The sequence below is a fragment of the Perca flavescens genome, chromosome 15 (genome assembly GCF_004354835.1).
Source record: "Perca flavescens isolate YP-PL-M2 chromosome 15, PFLA_1.0, whole genome shotgun sequence".
Classification (NCBI taxonomy): domain Eukaryota; kingdom Metazoa; phylum Chordata; class Actinopteri; order Perciformes; family Percidae; genus Perca; species Perca flavescens.
The window spans coordinates 13,151,727-13,170,418 of NC_041345.1; the positions used below are offsets into that span (position 1 = coordinate 13,151,727).

At 43.8% G+C, this 18,692-nt stretch overlaps 1 protein-coding gene across 3 annotated transcripts; it reads right to left on the reverse strand.

The window, feature by feature from the left end:
• Positions 1-1,016: 1,016 nt before the first annotated feature.
• Positions 1,017-18,613, reverse strand: LOC114569657 (transcription factor MafG). Of its 3 annotated transcripts, none has more exons than XM_028599646.1 (3): positions 18,387-18,613; positions 4,768-4,840; positions 1,017-4,664 (listed from the first exon to the last, which is right to left on the reverse strand). In XM_028599646.1, the coding sequence occupies exons 2-3, from the start codon at positions 4,801-4,803 to the stop codon at positions 4,212-4,214; spliced, it is 489 nt and encodes a 162-aa protein (XP_028455447.1). In that variant the 5' UTR covers positions 4,804-4,840; positions 18,387-18,613; the 3' UTR covers positions 1,017-4,211. The 3 variants fall into 3 exon arrangements, with proteins under 3 accessions (XP_028455447.1, XP_028455450.1, XP_028455448.1); XM_028599649.1 differs by lacking the exon at positions 18,387-18,613 and adding an exon at positions 18,255-18,349; XM_028599647.1 differs by lacking the exon at positions 18,387-18,613 and adding an exon at positions 17,639-18,131.
• Between the last annotated feature and the right edge of the window lie 79 nt (positions 18,614-18,692).

The window sequence follows — 18,692 nt, forward strand, 5'->3', positions numbered from 1 at the left end:
AAGTGGGTCGCCCAACGGCTTTTTTTGGATCACAGAAAAAGAAATCGTGCCATCTAAATGATCGCTGTCGTCTAAAACCCACCCTGGACGGCAAAGAGCCTTCCCCGCCAGTTTATTTTTACAAGAATCAAACTGGGTCAATGACGCCACAGAATATGACAAAACCCAATTTCAACAGTTTTTAAAAGCCTCCAAAGACAGAGAAGAAGTGCTTAAAATCCTTTTTCAAAACATTTTATTGGTCTTATAGAAAATAAAGTAAGCTGTATCAACAAACATACAATATATACATCAATAACTTAGACACCTCAGAGAATCACGTTTAAATCCACAGTTGTTACTGTATATATTAATACATAGTACTTATCTACAGATTGCAAAAAGTACAATAATTTAATTTATAAATAGTTACCATTAACTATTGTCTGTTTTTATACAAATTACTGCAATATTGTATTACAACCCATACAGAAAAATAAGAAAAACAGATAATTAACTTTGTATTACTCACTTTAGTCAGATTTTTATACCTTTGAAACACAGACCCACTCCACGGAGTGAGAGCAAGAAACCTGCACAGTCAACTGTTTTCAAAGCATAATTTAATGAAAAAAGCCAATGTCTTGAGAGCTATTAAATTCAACTTCCACACAAGTGCTGTTATTTATCCTCTCTCTAACATAATGCTTGTAAAAAATAAAACAAACAAGGAAAAAAAAAAAAAGCTATAACCAATTAAACATTAAATCTGCAGAACAAATTACAGTGTTAAGATCAATTTCAAATACACACTCAACACATAATGAGAACAGAAACGCTGTGGGTGATGCTACAGCAAACAACGAGCATTAATGACTGGTGTAGCAGCAGAGGACACACACACACACACACACACACACAAAATTGCAAGTGGCCCTTGTGACAGAGTCTATTGTAGCATCCATTTCCCTCAGTGCGCAAACATTTACTGTGTGTATATATATATATATATATATATATATATATATATATATATATACATATAAGCAATATCTTTCAGTCAGATATTAAAGTCCAATTCACAGATCCGGTAATTCAGCTAATTTAAGACCAGAATAATTGGTGAGTAAGGCTTGAGTGCAATGATTCCATTTAAACACTGTACACTATTACAGTTTTAACATGTTAGCTACTATAAACAAGGGCCAACTGCTCTTCCATTCAGGGATTCAAAATTTGAGGGCAAAATAAAAAATAAAAAAAAAACATTTTGCAAAGAACCTACAAAACAGCAAGAATGATTAAATAACAGACCATAGTCACTTTGACAATATTGATTACTCTTACATCTACTCTTTCACACCTTTCCACTGAGTTGCATATTAAGGGTCACTTTTTCACAATGGTCATTAATACCTACTGTAGCTACATACTATACACCTGTATGTGTGAGAAAGAGAGTCCTCATCTCTAGCGGAGATTGAGAGATTGGTCGACGGTGCCGCTCAAACACCTTAAAAGACACTTGACACAAAAAAGATTCACTCCACAAGACTGCCACAGCAATAAGGACGCCAACATCAATACTGGGCTATGTCAAGAGTCAGATATATATTTTCCCACAGTTAACCAGTCAATGTACATAGCTAAGCATGTTGAGGATAGGAACCTTTGCACACAGACAGTATAACCAGTATAACCAGCACCCAGGTCTCTAGCATGGAGTTTTGCTGAGGCATAGTTTTGAGACTGACTGTAGATTAACACCTGGCCGACACTATAAGACATTCTGACCAGCAGGAAAGTGAGATCCAGATTAAGTGCATTCTGTTAATACCATTACACAACTACTTTCAGCTTGAGGTGTAAAACTGCTCCACTGTTACATTCCCTTTTAGAGGGCCAGGAGAGTGATGAGACACTTGGCACAGAAGGAGCGTTGCTGGCAGCAGTTTATGATTGTAATTCTACGTGGTCTTGCTATGTCTGACTGCGGATTGAAGCCCTTTATGACATGCTTATCATAAAAATAAAAAAAAATTAAAAAAAGAGGGAGGAAAAACATGAGCAGAGCTGCCATCCCTGCCTCCCTGCTTCTCAACTAGAATGGTTTGTTCATTTTTAGAGTGACCTGTTTTGTCCTGAGCAAAACAAGCAGGAGCTTAGTGCATACAAACCCTCAGCCAAACCCTCCCGCTTTTAATCCGACAGTCTGAAGACCAAATCAAATTTACACAAGTGATGCTGCACCATTTGGCGGTTACCGTTTCTTGATGCAATTTTATCGCCATAGTCTTGAGAAAGTTTCTCAACAACAACTGGAGGGGAAAAACACTTAACTTCACATTTTATTCTGTCAAAAGCTAAATTTGAAGGGTTATTAATTGATATTCCTATGATCTAATTCCGACCAATTAAGTGGCTGAAATGGATACTATAGTGAAATCTTCCCAACAATGAAGTCATTTACCTGCAGGTTACGGAGGATGTGTTTAGAGGGCATCCAGCACCAGGTGCAACCCTTATTCAGATTCCGCAATGACAGTATCACTTTAAGCTTCAGTAAAAGTCACGAAATCCATTTCACCCAATTCTGTCTTACATGGCTCAATGGGGTAAACTCTTAATGACACAACATGATTTGTAACTAACACCAAGGAAGCGGAGGATATCACAGATGCCAATTACGCACAAAGACAATTGACCTTGTTTACACCACCTAGTTTAGCTCTACAGATTTGTTTTAAATAGCACAGCATTGACATCTATACAGTGAACAACACTGCCAACTTGTCACTTACACATCACGTCACGCGCTACCCCACAGTACGCGCCTAGTCACTAGAAAAAAGCTATCAGACTTCAATAGTAAGCCACTTTCGGTACAATTGCAAAAAAGATGTCACAGGATATTTTTTTTTAATGTTTTCTTTATCTGTATTTCTATAAACAATGGAAGGTAATCTAGCTAGTATTAAAAACCAAGAACTCAACGATAGACAAAGTTTTCTACACCTTAACAATTCAAACAGTAAAGCTTGTGTAAAGATTTTCTTTTGGAAATATCTGACGGCCCCTGTCAACAAGTAATTACAAAAAATGCAATATGTATATATTTTAAAACAAAACAACTTGAAACATTTTTTCTCTATGAGCAAAAATGATGTTTCAAAATGTTTGTGGATTTCACTGTCCCCACAAAACATGAGGATATTACTGTTATAACATTCAGGTATTCAGCTATTGTAAAAGAATCTTGTCATATTGGAATGGCACTCAGCTCTGGAACAATATCATTAAGAACTGCTGATCATTTTTAACATTTCCACTTAACCATAAATATGCAAGACTTCTTTGTATTTTCAGTGCATACGTATATTATTGCATCTACCAGTCATATTGATAATGACAAGTTCAATAAAGCCTGTCACAGATAAACAGAAATCAATGCTAGATTTGGGAGCATTATTTCAGACTTATATTCTTGACAGGCGACCGACAAAAATGTACTAGTTTTGGGTTAGCAGGCTGTTATGAAGACATTTGGAGCATACACGCCAAGAGTTTGTGACCGTTATCATTTATCCAAATTTAAGTCAGTGCATAATAACAACCAAAGTGGTTCAGGGGCGAGGACTAACGTCTGAAACATATTATTTCACTGGTTGAGAGACTTCACAAATGCCAATTCTTAGGACGGAAAAGTCTTAAGAGCTCAGTCTTAAAGAAACGGACACATCACATACAGTACCTTATCAAAAATCAACCATCTATTTAACAGTCTGGATTTAATTCCACTTTGTACTTTTTATACCCAATATTGCCGTCTTGAGTTTTTGTAACCACTATCTGCTTTTTAGTTTAGTTTATTTAGCAGGCCAATGTGCAGTTACATTAAAAAGATGGCTGCACCAGATTTAGCATTATGCTACTTTCCAGCTGTAGTCCTCCACAATTAAATGAAATGTTTCAGTATTGCCAATATGTCGCCATTCTTCAACAACCAACTGTGATGTCCTAAATTGTACAATTTGACTGTGTCACTTTAAAGCACAATATGTCTGTTGACAGGTACAGACTGCTGAGTCATGCTTTAAAAGTGAATTTGGGAAGCATATTGTTAGTGTTAGTATCCAGGGTTAAAACCGAGAACTTACACAGGTAGTCCTGTGGCATGTTACAATGCACTGACTAGTTTAGTCTTGAAAAACTTCCTCCCGCCCTTTCTGCTACTACGACCTAGCCTCCGTTTTGGATTTGACGATGGTGATGACGCTGGTGGCACCTACTTTACCAGGGATGAGGGGTCCTATGACAGAGGCCATAGGTCCCCTGGCTGAGGTGACAGGGTTGCGGGCCACAGTCCTAGCAAAGCTCTGGAGGGCCTCATACTTTGAACGCAGAGCGTCCAGCTCCACCTTCATGCTGGCATTCTCTGTGGCCAGCTTGTCCACTTCCTTCTGCAGCAGAGCCTTTTGCTTCTCCAGCTCCTCTTTCTGGGTGACACGCTTCACCCGGCAGCTGGCAGCATAGCCCCGGTTCTTCAGGGTACGCCGCCGCTGCTTTAGCTGAAGGATTTCCTCCTTGGTCAGGCCCCGTAGATGCTGGTTCAGCTCCCGTACTGACATGGTCACCAGCTCGTCGTCGGTCAGGCTGGTGCCATTTTCCCCTGGCTCCCGCTTCACCTGGGGATGGGGATTACTTAGGGTTGGTCTTTATATATTAGCATTTAACATTGGCTTCCTCACAATATGACAAATCAAAATCTGTGTCATACATGCTAATTACCTTCAAGGCCTTGTTTCCCTTGTTTATGGTAGTCATGCCACGAGAGCCGCGTCCACCTGTACTGCTGGTTGGTCTGTAGGTAAGAAAAGTCACCATCAGTATATAGAAGAATGCGAGCAGAAAAAAAAAAAAAAAGCTTGGAGGAATGAAGAAAGGAGGAACATTTCTGTGAAATAAGAATGTATTTTCTGGCAAAGATGCTACAGCATGACAAAGTCCTTCAAATACACAAGGCAGAAAGTGGGTCAAGGACTTATGACTTCCTTACAAGTGATGCCAAGTCCGTTCAGCAAGTGGTACTGTACTGGACTATTGCTGCACCTGTCACTATGAACAAATACCTTGGTGGTATGCATTTCCCCCTCCACCATTGGTCTCTCACTTGAATCCTGCACTGCAGTCAAACAGCAGTGTGGCGAGTCACAAGGAGGATGACATTTAGTTGACTGGCAGCAATTCCCAAAGATTTCTTGGAAAACAAAAGTATTTGTTAAGTGCAACCGCTCAGAGCAGAAACAACAGAGGATGCGGATGGACTAAAGCAAAGCCTTCAGCCTTTCGGCTGTATACAACCTCAGCTAAACATATCGCAGAGGGCCACAGGGCAGGCTTTCGTCTCCTGTACGAGATATCCAGTCATACCTGTCTAGATTTGGCTGGTGTGCGACGATTGTATAATCCCATAGATCAATAAAAAAAAAGGGATATGCTGTAACTACTGCAGAGCCTCAGCTACCATCCAGAACAACAGGGCTGCATTGCAGTTTATTCTGTCATGTCAGCAGTGAGGGAACACCAAGAGAAGCTTTGCAGATGAGACATCTAACCTACTGGTGTTAAGACAGACAGAAGGCTGGGTGCCTTCCACCGTGTGAGCTCTGCCACAGGATAAGTATGCACACACACACACACACACATATATACACACACAGTTGTGGCCCCGAGTGCTTTACACTACACACAGTACATGCTGCGTCAGCGACACAGGCACCCACCACAGTCAGCCTAGCCAGCACGTTGCCTCTGTAAGCTGATTTACAGCAGTGTGTGTTTGCACTGAGCACATAAACAAGTGCATGTGGGCTCTTACAACTTTTTAGCAGGAAACAAAGGAATCCAAAAAAGAATGAGCTGTAGCTCTGAAGTGCACTAAAATGGCCAGGATATTTCCATGGCAACAAAAGGTTGATACAGGTGGACCGGTCACCTGAGCCAAACAGGCAGAGACAGACGCTTGTTAAAAATGACCTGAATACGACACTATCACACAGGCTGGGGACATAACATGAGGTCAGATTGTGACTCGCATTCTTGATGCTTTCACTTCAAAAACTCCTCTGGCTTCTCATAAAACGGCAATGTTTCCCAGTGCTGCAGATGCCCATATAAAAAAAGCCTTTCACGTTTTTCGGAGGGCTTTTTAAATGTGATACTTTCATCTCTGTTGGGTTGGCTATGAATAGCTGACTGATAGTAACACCTACCTTTCACCGGCCTTTGTGGTGACTCATTTCCAGTAAGCATTTGGACCACAGATGCAAAACATAATGGGATAATGGTCTGCCTGATGATGCACAGATAATGGACAAATAGACAGGAAAGTACCCCACTAATAGCTACTGAGATGAGAGTATGCAAAAAACGGCTGCTTCTTCCAAATTTCATATAAGCCTATCATTTTCCCCTTAGCCGCCTAGACCCAACATTGTTCAAAAACCAGTTTGAATCTTGAAATTGCAGAGAGATGACACATTGTCCAGGTTGAAGAGACGTATTCTGTCACACAGCTGTGTAGGGTGACATGGTAGGCATGGCCTGGCATGGCTGGAAGCTCACCATATGACACTGTGGAATGATTGAGCCCAGGCTGCAACCCTCTAGCACAGGCTGCTGCCAACAGACGGCTACCAATGACAGGGCATGGCAGCACAACACAGACAAGGTCCAATGCACAGCTGCTCCCTTCCACTACCAGGCATGTCATACCTCACAGAGACAAAGAGGCATGCTCACATAGACACTCAGGAATGAAAAGAAAGGAAAAACACACCTATAATCTTCCCCCAAAAACAATGTGACGGGGAAATTTGCACTGATTTGATTGCAACAGAATGCCCTTTCATTTGTTCACCTTCTTAACAGTCGCAACCGAGGACACTAGACACCAGTGTCTTCCTTGCACACATGTATTACCTCCTGTTGATGATTTCAAGTCTTTTGTGTGTCTAGCAAAAGGAGCAGGAGACCTATGCTGCAGCTTGGAGCATAGGGCCAGTAGAGGTGGGGAGCAACGCAGCCAGGGACACAGACGTCTTTTGTAGGTGCTGCTAGCTGAATTCTTATGAATCGCCTGGAAGAACGCTGACAAATCAGAGCTGATTGCTTGTGGAGGAGAGACATAACACCCACAGGAAATAGAAATCGCTGAGTGTGGTCACCCAGAGAAAGAGAAGGAGGGGAAGGTGTGAGAGAGACGGACAGAGAAGGGAGACGGGCAAAAAGAGGGTGAGGAGAGAGAGAGAGAGAAAAAACAGCCTTGTGAAACATGCAAGCTCAACACATTTAGAGGAGCTTGAGAAGAACAGGTTGAGAGAAAAAAAAATATACTGATCTCAGCAAGGACCAAAACCAAGGTGCCAATTAGGAAGTTGTGAAGTTGAACTAACACGACGAGAGCAACCCAGCCAACCTTCAAAAGCTGTCTGTGTTCATCTAAATCTATAGAGAGCAGCTCGCGAAGGTGGGGTCGGCTTAGGTTGAGACTCGCATAAATGCTGATGTGACATGATAGGTCGGGCCTTCAGCCCGTGTCATGCTTTGATGATCTCATCCCCGCCACAGAATCTCTCCAGGGGGGCTGCCAAGGGTGGACACCATTAGCTAGGGACTCTTTGTTGAGGGGGAACCGAGGCATCCACACACTGCGTCCCCCGATGAATATTTATCACTGTCGTTCACCGCCAAAGGTGGGGGTGGGTGGCTGAATAAAGATGCTCAGGAGGTGATTCTTCAAGGATACATCCAAGGCCCTTCCATCAACGGCTGTCTCAAAATGGCGGTAGGCTTGTGGGGGCGGCAAGGGGGGAGGGGGTAGATTTCTGGTACTGGAGGTGGCATGCATGGTGGTTCAGGGCTGCAGGGAGAGCCAGCTCAACTTGACAGCGGTGTAACAAGATTATCAGGGCCATAAGAGCAAACAAAACCCCCAGCAACCTGCCTCAGAATCCAGATTCCGACAGCGCCTGCTCTCTGAATACTAAACACGACTAGGGAGGACTAACGGGGCGCATGCTTTACTGAGACATGACAGCGGATTGCATATCACTTAACTGATCACATGCACATGTATCCACACACGGAGAGGTTACAAAAACCACACAAGCACATATGCATTTAACTTGTCATGATCAATTCTTGAAAAGAAACGTCCGAGCACTTGGCACCGGCAGCTTGCTAATGAAGTGAACAAAACTAGACAGTGGAGGTGCATGCTGATGAAAGACTGTTTTCAGGAAAGCACAGGGAGCATTTAACAATGGCAACTCAGTTCTGTGAAACTAACAACTGAATATCTCACACCAAACAATGCATTTCACCCCAAAAGAGCAGATGCACAATTTGGCTCATATGCTTAGTTTAAATGACTTTCCTCTGCTATGACTAGTCCAGACTTGTAAAGATTTGTACGGCCACAGAAAGAGACATAGGAGCCATTGCCCAAATGTAAATTGGGCCTTAGATTATAGATTTAGCGTTGTTCTAAATTCACTGCCTTTGCTAAACCTGCACATCTTAGACGATTAACACAACACTAAAGAAAGAGCTGGATGTGAAATCAGTATGATCACCTATTCAGTTTCCCTGATCAATAATGTATGAGACTTGTAGCCTCTCGCTCCATTATCATGGACTTTCCACAGGAAACAGAATGATGATAACCACAGAGATACTGAAAATCACATGACAACATAAGGGAGTGAAAAAATAAATAAAAGAATTGCCAGCACTATTCTCATTATGCTTTGGCTCATTCATTTAAACCTTGGGCCTATTTGTTCTCTGTGTCCACTTGCTCTTTCAGGAGTGAGGTGCTTCATGGAGACAGCCAACATTTTCACCGTGTATGCCATAAATAGCCATTCTCAACACTTCATGCCCGATCAGAGCCACTACTTTTACTCCCTCCCTTCTAATTCGAAGTCAAAAAGATCGATTAGATAGTTAGATCTGATCATTCCTCCCTTCAGCTGAGTGAAGTCAATTATCAAGCAAGCTACATGTGTCGGGCGCCATTTAACCGCAAATTAAAAATCAGACTCTTCTGATAGCTCTGGAAGAGTTACTGGAAGACTGGTGTAAACTTGTGTGTGTGGAGCAAACACAGTGTGTGAGTGTGTCTGTGCGAGAGAAAGATACGAAGGGAAGAGGGGAGGGAAGCTATTAACTACTAAGTATTCAGAGCGTGAAATAAGAGTGACAAAAAGAGGGAGAGGGGAAATCATTCAGCAGCTTTCAGAGGGAAATGTGATACGCTTGTAGTAGAGGGGAAATACTAAGCCAATACTTTTGACCGGTGGAGGTTTGGGGCAACACTAAAATAGCGCTCAACCAAAATTGTATGCCTGCCTGACTATGAGTAGGGTACGACTAGAAGAGAAGGGTTAAACGGTTCTTAGCAACAGCCTGTACATTGTAATGATATCGTTCGGAACTGCAAATGAAGTCCTGTTAGATGAATAGACAGATGCTGAATACGATATTTAATCAATCACGCTATAATCAACAGATGAGCGAAGAAAAAAAAAGTGCTTTCTGAAACAAGCTCTTTTCTCACTTGCTGTAAATAAAGATTTGAAAAAGACAGACTGAATTTCTACTTGCTGCATAATAAAATGAGAAAAATGTGCATGCTTATACTTATTATAAGCACTTAAACTTGGACCAGTAGCTTTGGTAGCCTAAATGTTTCCAATTTTATAAAACATTCTCCGTGAACCATCACCTTATCGTGGTGGAGAGGTTTGTGTGTCTCTGTGAACCTGAGGGCTGTGTTGTCTGGAGCTTTGTGCTCCTGGTAGGGTCTCCCAAGGCAAAGTGGTCTCAGGTGAGGGGCCAGACAAAGAATGGTTCAAAAACCCAATGAAGAAGCAAGGTAGAGATGGAGTGACCCTGCCCGGAGGAAGCCCGGGCCCCGCCTGGAGCCAGGCCCAGACGGGCGGGCTCGTCGGCGAGCGCCTGGTGGCCGGGTTTGCCACGGAGCCCGCCGGGCACAGCCCGAACAAGCTACGTGGCTCCCATCTCTCCAGCCCATGGGCCCACCACCTGTGGGAGGAACCGTTGGGGTCGGGTGCGATGCCACATGGGTGGCAGTGAAGGTCAGGGGCCTCAACGGACCAGACCCGGGCGGCAGACGCTGGCTCTGGGGACGTGGAACGTCACCTCTCTGTGGGGAAGGAGCCGGAACTGGTGCGGGAGGTGGAGCGCTACCGGTTAGATCTGGTGGGGCTTACCTCTACGCACAGTCTCGGTTCTGGAACCATACTCCTGGATAGGGGTTGGACTCTTTTCTTCTCCGGAGTTGCCCAGGGTGTGAGGCGCCGGGCGGGTGTGGGGATACTCACAAGCCCCGGCTGAGCGCCGCTGTGTTGGAGTTTACCCGGTGGGCGAGAGGGTCGCCTCCCCACGCCTGCGGGTTGTGGGGGAAAACTCTGACTGTTGTTTGTGCATATGCACCAAACAGGAGTTCGGAGTATTCGGCCTTCTTGGAGACCTTGACTGGAGTCCTGCATGGGGCTCCAGTGGGGGACTCCATTGTTCTGCTGGGGGACTTCAACGCACACGTGGGCAATGATGGAGACACCTGGAGAGGCGTGATTGGGAGGAACGGCCTCCCTGATCTAAACCAGAGTGGTTGTTTGTTGTTGGACTTCTGTGCTAGTCATGGATTGTCTATAACGAACACCATGTTCGAACATAGGGATGCTCATAAGTGTACCTGGTACCAGAGCACCCTAGGGCCAAGGTCAATGATCGATTTCATAATCGTTTCATCTGATCTGAGGCCGTATGTTTTGGACACTTTCGGGTGAAGAGAGGGGCAGAGCTGTCAACCGATCACCATCTGGTGGTGAGTTGGGTCAGGGGTGGGGGAAGACTCTGGACAGACCTGGTAAGCCCAAACGTGTAGTGCGGGTAAATTGGGAACGTCTGGAGGAGGCCCCTGTCCGACAGACTTTCAACTCACACCTCCGGAACGGAGCTTTTCGTGCATCCCTGTGGAGGCTGGGGCATTGAACCCGAGTGGACAATGTTCAAAGTTTCCATTGCTGAAGCTGCGGCGAGGAGCTGTGGTCTTAGGATCTTAGGTGCCTCAAGGGGCGGTAACCCACGAACACCGTGGTGGACACCAGTGGTCAGGGAAGCCGTCCGACTGAAGAAGGAGTCCTTCCGGGATATGTTATCTCGGAGGACTCGGAGGCAGTTGCAGGGTACCGAAGGGCCCGAAGGGCTGCAGCCTCTGCCGTGAAAGAGGCAAAGCAGCGGGTGTGGGAGAAGTTTGGAGAAGACATGGAGAAGGACTTTCGGTCGGCACCAAAGTGTTTCTGGAAAACTGTTCGCCACCTCAGGAGGGGAAGGGGGAACCATCCAAGCTGTGTACAGTAAGGATGGGACACTGTTGACCTCCACTGAGGAGGTAATAGGGCGGTGGAGGGAGCACTTTGAGGAACTCCTGAATCCGACTAATACCCTCTATGTTAGAGGCAGAGCTGGAGGATAACGGGGGATTGTCGTCGATTTCCCAGGCGGAAGTCACTGATGTAGTCAAACAACTACACAGTGGCAAAGCCCCGGGATTGATGAGATCCGTCCGAAATGCTCAAGGCTCTGGGTGTGGAGGGGGGCTGTCCTGGTTGACACGCCTCTTCAACATTGCGTGGAAGTCTGGGACGGTGCCAAAGGAGTGGCAGACTGGGGTGGTGGTTCCTCTTTTTAAAAAGGGGGACCAGAGGGTGTGTGCCAATTATAGGGGTATCACACTTCTCAGCCTCCCTGGTAAAGTCTACTCCAAGGTGCTGGAAAGGAGGGTTCGGCCGATAGTCGAACCTCGGGTTGAGGAGGAACAATGCGGATTCCGTCCTGGTCGTGGAACAACGGACCAGCTCTTCACTCGCAAGGATCCTGGAGGGAGCCTGGGAGTATGCCCAACCGGTCTACATGTGTTTTTTTGTGGATTTGGAGAAGGCGTATGACCGGGTCCCCGGGAGATACTGTGGGAGGTGCTGCGGGAGTATGGGGTGAGGGGGTCTCTACCAGGGCCATCCAATCTCTGTATGACCAAAGTGAGAGCTGTGTCCGGGTTCTCGGTAGTAAGTCGGACTCGTTTCAGGTGAGGGTTGGCCTCCGCCAGGGCTGCGCTTTGTCACCAATCCTGTTTGTAATATTTATGGACAGGATATCGAGGCGTAGTCGGGGTGGGGAGGGGTTGCAGTTTGGTGGGCTGGGGATCTCATCGCTGCTCTTTGCAGATGATGTGGTCCTGATGGCATCATCGGCCTGCGACCTTCAGCACTCACTGGATCGGTTCGCAACCGAGTGTGAAGCGGTTGGGATGAGGATCAGCACCTCTAAATCGGAGGCCATGGTTCTCAGCAGGAAACCGATGGAATGCCTTCTCCAGGTAGGGAATGAGTCCTTACCCCAAGTGAAGGAGTTCAAGTACCTTGGGGTTTTGTTCGCGAGTGAGGGACAATGGAGCGGGAGATTGGTCGGAGAATCGGGCGCAGCGGGTGCGGTATTGCATTCAATCTATCGCACCGCCAGACGAAAAGAGAGCTGAGCCAGAAGGCAAAGCTCTCGATCTACCGGTCAGTTTTCGTTCCTACCCTCACCTATGGTCATGAAGGCTGGGTCATGACCGAAAGAACGAGATCCAGGGTACAAGCGGCCGAAATGGGTTTCCTCAGGAGGGTGGCTGGCGTCTCCCTTAGAGATAGGGTGAGAAGCTCAGTCATCCGTGAGGAGCTCGGAGAGAGCGCTGCTCCTTTGCGTCGAAAGGAGCCAGTTGAGGTGGTTCGGGCATCTGGTAAGGATGCCCCTGGGCGCCTCCCTAGGGAGGTGTTCCAGGCACGCCCAGCTGGGAGGAGGCCTCGGGAAGACCCAGGACTAGGTGGAGGGATTATATCTCCAACCTGGCCTGGGAACGCCTCAGATCCCCAGTCGGAGCTGGTTAATGTTGCTCGGGAAAGGGAAGTTTGGGGTCCCCTGCTGGAGCTGCTCCCCCCGCGACCCGACACCGGATAAGCGGACGAAGATGGATGGATGGATGGATGGATGTATTTTAAGAGCAAGGTAAATGTTGAGTCTTTGAAAAATGATAATATAATCAATACATATAATAATAATAATAATAATAATAATATTGCTTTGTAATACAATTATTTTGATGCATTCATTTAGAGATGTCATCGTAAAGAGATCATAATAGTCATATTTACATTTAAAGCACCGGCATTTTGGAAAAGGATTTAATAAAAAAAGAAATGTAGTCAAAAGATTAGACCAGCCTTTCAGGATTAAAGCAAATGGCTTTAGGCTAATAATTATTTAAACAAATGTGGTGATTCTGTTGTTTATGCCGGTCTGAATTTTGGTATTTGTAAATATTGCTCGGTTTCAATCAGAAAGTCAGAAATACTTTATTTTATTTGATGTTATTGTAATAAGGAAACAAATTGTAGACAAAAGCAGAGAAAGTTAAATATCTGTAGAAATTCTGTAACTTTATGTTGTTTCCTGGTGCAAAATATTCCACTTTTGTTTTTAAATACATTCGTTCTTTTTATTATTTTCTATAAAAGGTTTACATACATGACTGAACACTTATTATATTTGATTAATTGTCACAAGGTGAAAACAGACACCATTACATGATGTACTACCATTAAGACAGGCTCTGAAAAAGTTCAATATGGTATACAATGCATGTGGTCGATTCATCTGGAATTTGCATATAGTTCATGTGGTTTAAAGTGAAAACATGAATCACACCTCCCTCTAGGGATTTTGTATTTTTTCAAGTCACTGATAATGTGAAGCTTATTTAAAAGGGACTTGGGTTAGACTGGTTTGGATTACGTCGGTGTTTCAATACAGAATCTATTTCCAAGCTCGGTAGCTGCTGTTTACTCTCGAAGCAGCTCTGTTAGTACAAGTATGACAGGAGAAGAGACTTCATTGGCCTTCCACAGTATCTGCCCGGAGGACTTGATTAAACAGGAAGAGAATAGCTCTTGATACCTCGGCCTTGCACTGGCAGAGGAAGTAAGGGTTGCAGGCAACCCACACGCTGGCAAAATATCCAGGAGCTTTACTACACTGGTTGCATACATATTAAATGCATATTGCATTGACCTAACAGCAACAATGCAGCCCTTGCAGCACAGAAGGCAAAACTAGACCAGATCAACACATTTTTCAATGATATTTAAAAGTAAAATTATACTGAAAAAATTCACATCTTTGACTGGTACCACTGCACAGCTATGATTTGAGGTGGATTATCTTCAATTAAAACACAAGTCTGTGATCATGCCATCAAACAAACAGAGCTTTGCAGCATCACTGAATAAAAATAAATAAATAAATAAATAAAAACAAAGACAACAAATGTATCATCTTATTTTTCCTGTGGAGTGCTTTGATTCAAATGCAGTCAGTTAGCCAGAGTTATTACCTGGGCTGGAAGTAACAAAGATGCTAATTTCTTTTAATAGCATTGCCACCACTCAGTTCAAATTATGGCAAGTGATTGATGATGTCTGCCTACAGGATATTTGATGGAGCCATACACTCAATGTGGTTGTCCAAAAAAATATGTCACTTCAGAATGCAGTCTGAATTAATAATCATGCATTCAGTACCAAAAATATTAACTCAGGTTCTCAATGTAACCTACTTCTCAGTTGCTCACATATTTTAGCCTGAACTAAAGCTTAGAAATAACTAATTCAAATCACATATCAAAAGAAGGTAGAAGTGGAAAAAAAGGTGGTTAAATGGTCTAAAAGGATAAAAACACTATTTAGTAAGAGTACAGTCACAAGTTTGATCCCCAAAGCACCGACTGTGTCCATCCACAGATGAGCTGAAATATTACTACTTAAAAACAACAAACTGAACTCCAACCTGCTCACTCTGCACCACAGGAGCTTTAGCTAAATATAAATAACTGAATATCAAATAAATACCTAAAGTTGTATTTAGCAATAGAGATTAGCAAAAGACAGTTTTAGTGATTTTATTTTTGGTCACTTTGCTTTTTATTTTGTTTGAATAAATGCCTCACATTTATAAATGTATAATACTGTCAATTTGTCTACTGGTGCCAGTAAAAAGATATTGGCTGGACAGAGCAAGTAATAAAAACATGAATGCTGGCTCCTGTTGCATGTAGCATAATTTAATGAGGTAGAGAGTACAAATATAGAATTTATTCAGGAAACCCACATTTACAAAGAATGTTTTATTTTTATTTTTTTTAATCAAGATACAATCTAGACAGTACTAATAGCAGTCTAATGATCTGCCTGAGCTCCTTTACAATGTGGGTTATACACTGCTTATCTTAGAACAAGGTCTGGCTATCTTTAACATCCTTAGAACATTTTATCCATATCCAGCAAAGAAAATACCAGAACATATAGTCTCCCAAAACTCTGAAAAGTGATTCTTCCCTGCCTCCCTGTTTTAGTTTGACTTATCCTCTTGTGCAAATATGGATATGATTAAATCACTTGTTTTAATGTCAGTTCACCACAAATATGTCTCAAACATTAATTTGCCAAGATAAAAGTAGGTTGCATTAAAAACAGCAGCCAGTGCACGGCTCTATGCTTATGCTCTCTATGTTCTGTCCAATATTAGCTAATCTTAATTACGAACACACAGGGAGCAGCAATGAACATGCCAAGTCTAACTCAAGTTCCAAACAGAAATTCATCAAATACACTTGCTACTCTGTCTGGATGAAAGTATTACTTTGAGAAGTGGAGCGGGCATATCGCAACGCTAAGCAATCATAATCCGCACTACACTTGCAAGAGGTTTCATCACCAAAATTCCCTGCCTATTGCAAAAAAGGGGGGGAAAAAAAAACTATATTGATCTTTTTCTCCCTTCCTTCCAGGCAGTCACATTTCCCTGTGCAGCTTAAGCGGCATTTTTGTGTACAAATCTCACATTTGTGTTCCTTCCTGGAGGCTATTAATTGTCCTGAATAGGCGTAACTACTCCCAAGGCACAGCTGTGTTAGCCATGCAGAGGTGTTGGTGGCCAGACTGTACTCCATTCTGTGTAAAGTCTTGCCTCGTGTTTCATCAACCTCAAATATCCCTTCCACCCTCCACCGCCTGCCCAGTCTGAGCAACGCCACTGGGTATGAGTTGTGCACTCGGTTCACCTCTATGGGATTCAGCCTTATTTTATCTTCGCTACCTCAATGCAAGAGGCGATAAATCTCAGAGCTGATCTCCATCCACACACCATTGCCAGCCCCATCAGGCTCTTATATGGGCCCTCATCGGTTCTTGTTACCTGCAGAAAAAGGCAGAGATGGGCATTACGCTTTATTGCAAAGCCGAGCTTCCGATGTAGGGCTGGCCTGTCTGCTAAACACACTTCAATGCCCCGCTCGCATGAACAGAGATGATGAAACAAGTTGGATATCTGAGTAAGAATGGGCAACTTCTATCTGTTTAGCCCTGCCTATATATGCTCAACAGTTTCCAAGGTGACTTTTCAAATTGCACAGAGATTCTCCATGGATAATTCATTACCTGCCCTCCATAAGCGTGCACTCTAATAGGCAGCAAATTTCATCATGTCACACACAGGGAAACAAGAGCATCTGCCAAATCAAAATAAATCAAGTGTTATACTCACTTATATGGTTATAGTGCATTAAATACTACCACAAGCAAGATGGAACTTTATAGTATTTAGCATATTTAATGACAAAAAAATAAAAAAGGCATTCACAGCACGCCTAACCAACACACCAAAATACGTACGCCAGCATTTTGTTTCAAATACTACCTACATTAGGTGTTTGTTTTCAACTTCCCATACATCCCATAATTACACTTGACCCAATTTAAACAACCACTCATTGCAGGACTCGATTATAACAACACAGGCATAATATATTGCTTATCATGCATTTTTTTAAATGGATTTGACATCGCAGTTGACATCTAAGCACTTAGCCTAAATGTACTCACACCCTGGTTTGTTGATGTACATCACTGCAATAATGCACAGTCTCAGGTGAATGTAGATGAGGCTACTGATAAATGCATGATGGACATCACTTGATGCTCACGGCTTGATGACTGACTTGCACGACAGATCAGCACCATTTCGATCCATCTCCTTAATGACGGCGTCTTGGTGATAAACATCAACCCTTATCCACCGAGCAGACCTTTGTCCGGTGGTGCCATATTTCGGGGTGGATTCTAAGAACGTCTTATACATCATTGTGATGATTCAGCACGATAAAAATACCGCTGCTTATTTGTTGGCTCTAATACTAAAACAATACTGTGGTTAACAGCCTGGCTATGCTATTAAAGCCAAGGACGGCGGGTTTGGTACTGCCATTGTTACAATTTAACCACTGGTTAAATGGTTTGTCACTTCAGGTGAACACATTTCAATCCGAAACGATGGTTTGGAAGCATTCCCGAGATAAAATCCACGCATGCCTTTAAAAGCTGCACGAAAGCACAACACATTGCTCAGATTTAACATCACATTCATGTTTGACAGAAAATGTCATGATAAAAAAAAAAAAATAATACTGAAAACCAACCTGGTCTCGCTAAACCGCTGCCTCGGCTCGCGCTTGCTCCTTTTCACAACGAGGTGATGAAGCAGCAGGTTTGAACAGCAAGAAGCGCATGAGTTGACAAGCCACCAAGAAGCGCTGTCATACAGTGGACACGCGACGTCTTGGCAAACTATGTATCACAAAAGCAACCAGGTACACAGTTTTGTCATTCCACGGCTCTGTCTCCGACCTCTCAACGCCTGCTTGTGAAAGTGGCAAACAACTCCCCGCTTACAAAACAAGCAGGCGAGGAAATCCCCGTGCTCAGCCTTCCTACTGGAACTGTAGCAGTTCAGCACCACGAGCGATTCCTCACCGGGGAAATCGCCGCTTACGCGCGAAACCACTTGCCGTTGCGCTAAATCAAACCCAAAATCTGAATGGCATGTTTTATTCGCAGCTCACGAGTGTACAAATGCTTAGCTGCCATCTCAGCATAGTAGGAGCCCGACCGTTGTCAGTCCCCAACGGCTTCAGTAAGCATTTCCGGTAGAAACTTTCAAAATAAACCCAATATTTATGAAAACATTTGCGTTGGCCGCTTAAGTGATGCGGACACTCTTAGTTTGAAGACCAAGTCTGGTATAAGTCAGGCTACCTTGACGAGGATAGATGTAAGAAGCGAGGTATGCTAACCCATTAAGCTAGCCGCGGCCAGCTTGTCAGTGGCGAGGCGAAGGCATGCACACTCAGCACAACAACACCGACTCTGTTTGGTTTGCAGACCCACCTGACTGAAAAATGACGCTCCCTGAAGTTGTTGCCTTCAAGGTCCTCTTCTCACACCGTCACAACGGTGGCCAAACATTAGAGGCAGTTTAATTTCGGTTCCACTCACAGAAGCGTCAGCGCTTCCAAATGCCAGCTCGTGCTCCTTGTTGATTCCTTTCTCTTGTATTGAAGACAGACGTCATCGTGTTTGGTCACGTGCCTTCATTCATGAAGGACCTTTTTCCTCACAAGAAAAAAACATTTTAACCAAAAAATATATCACCTTTTGTCACATTGTAGCTAATAACTGTTAGGCGACTGTTAG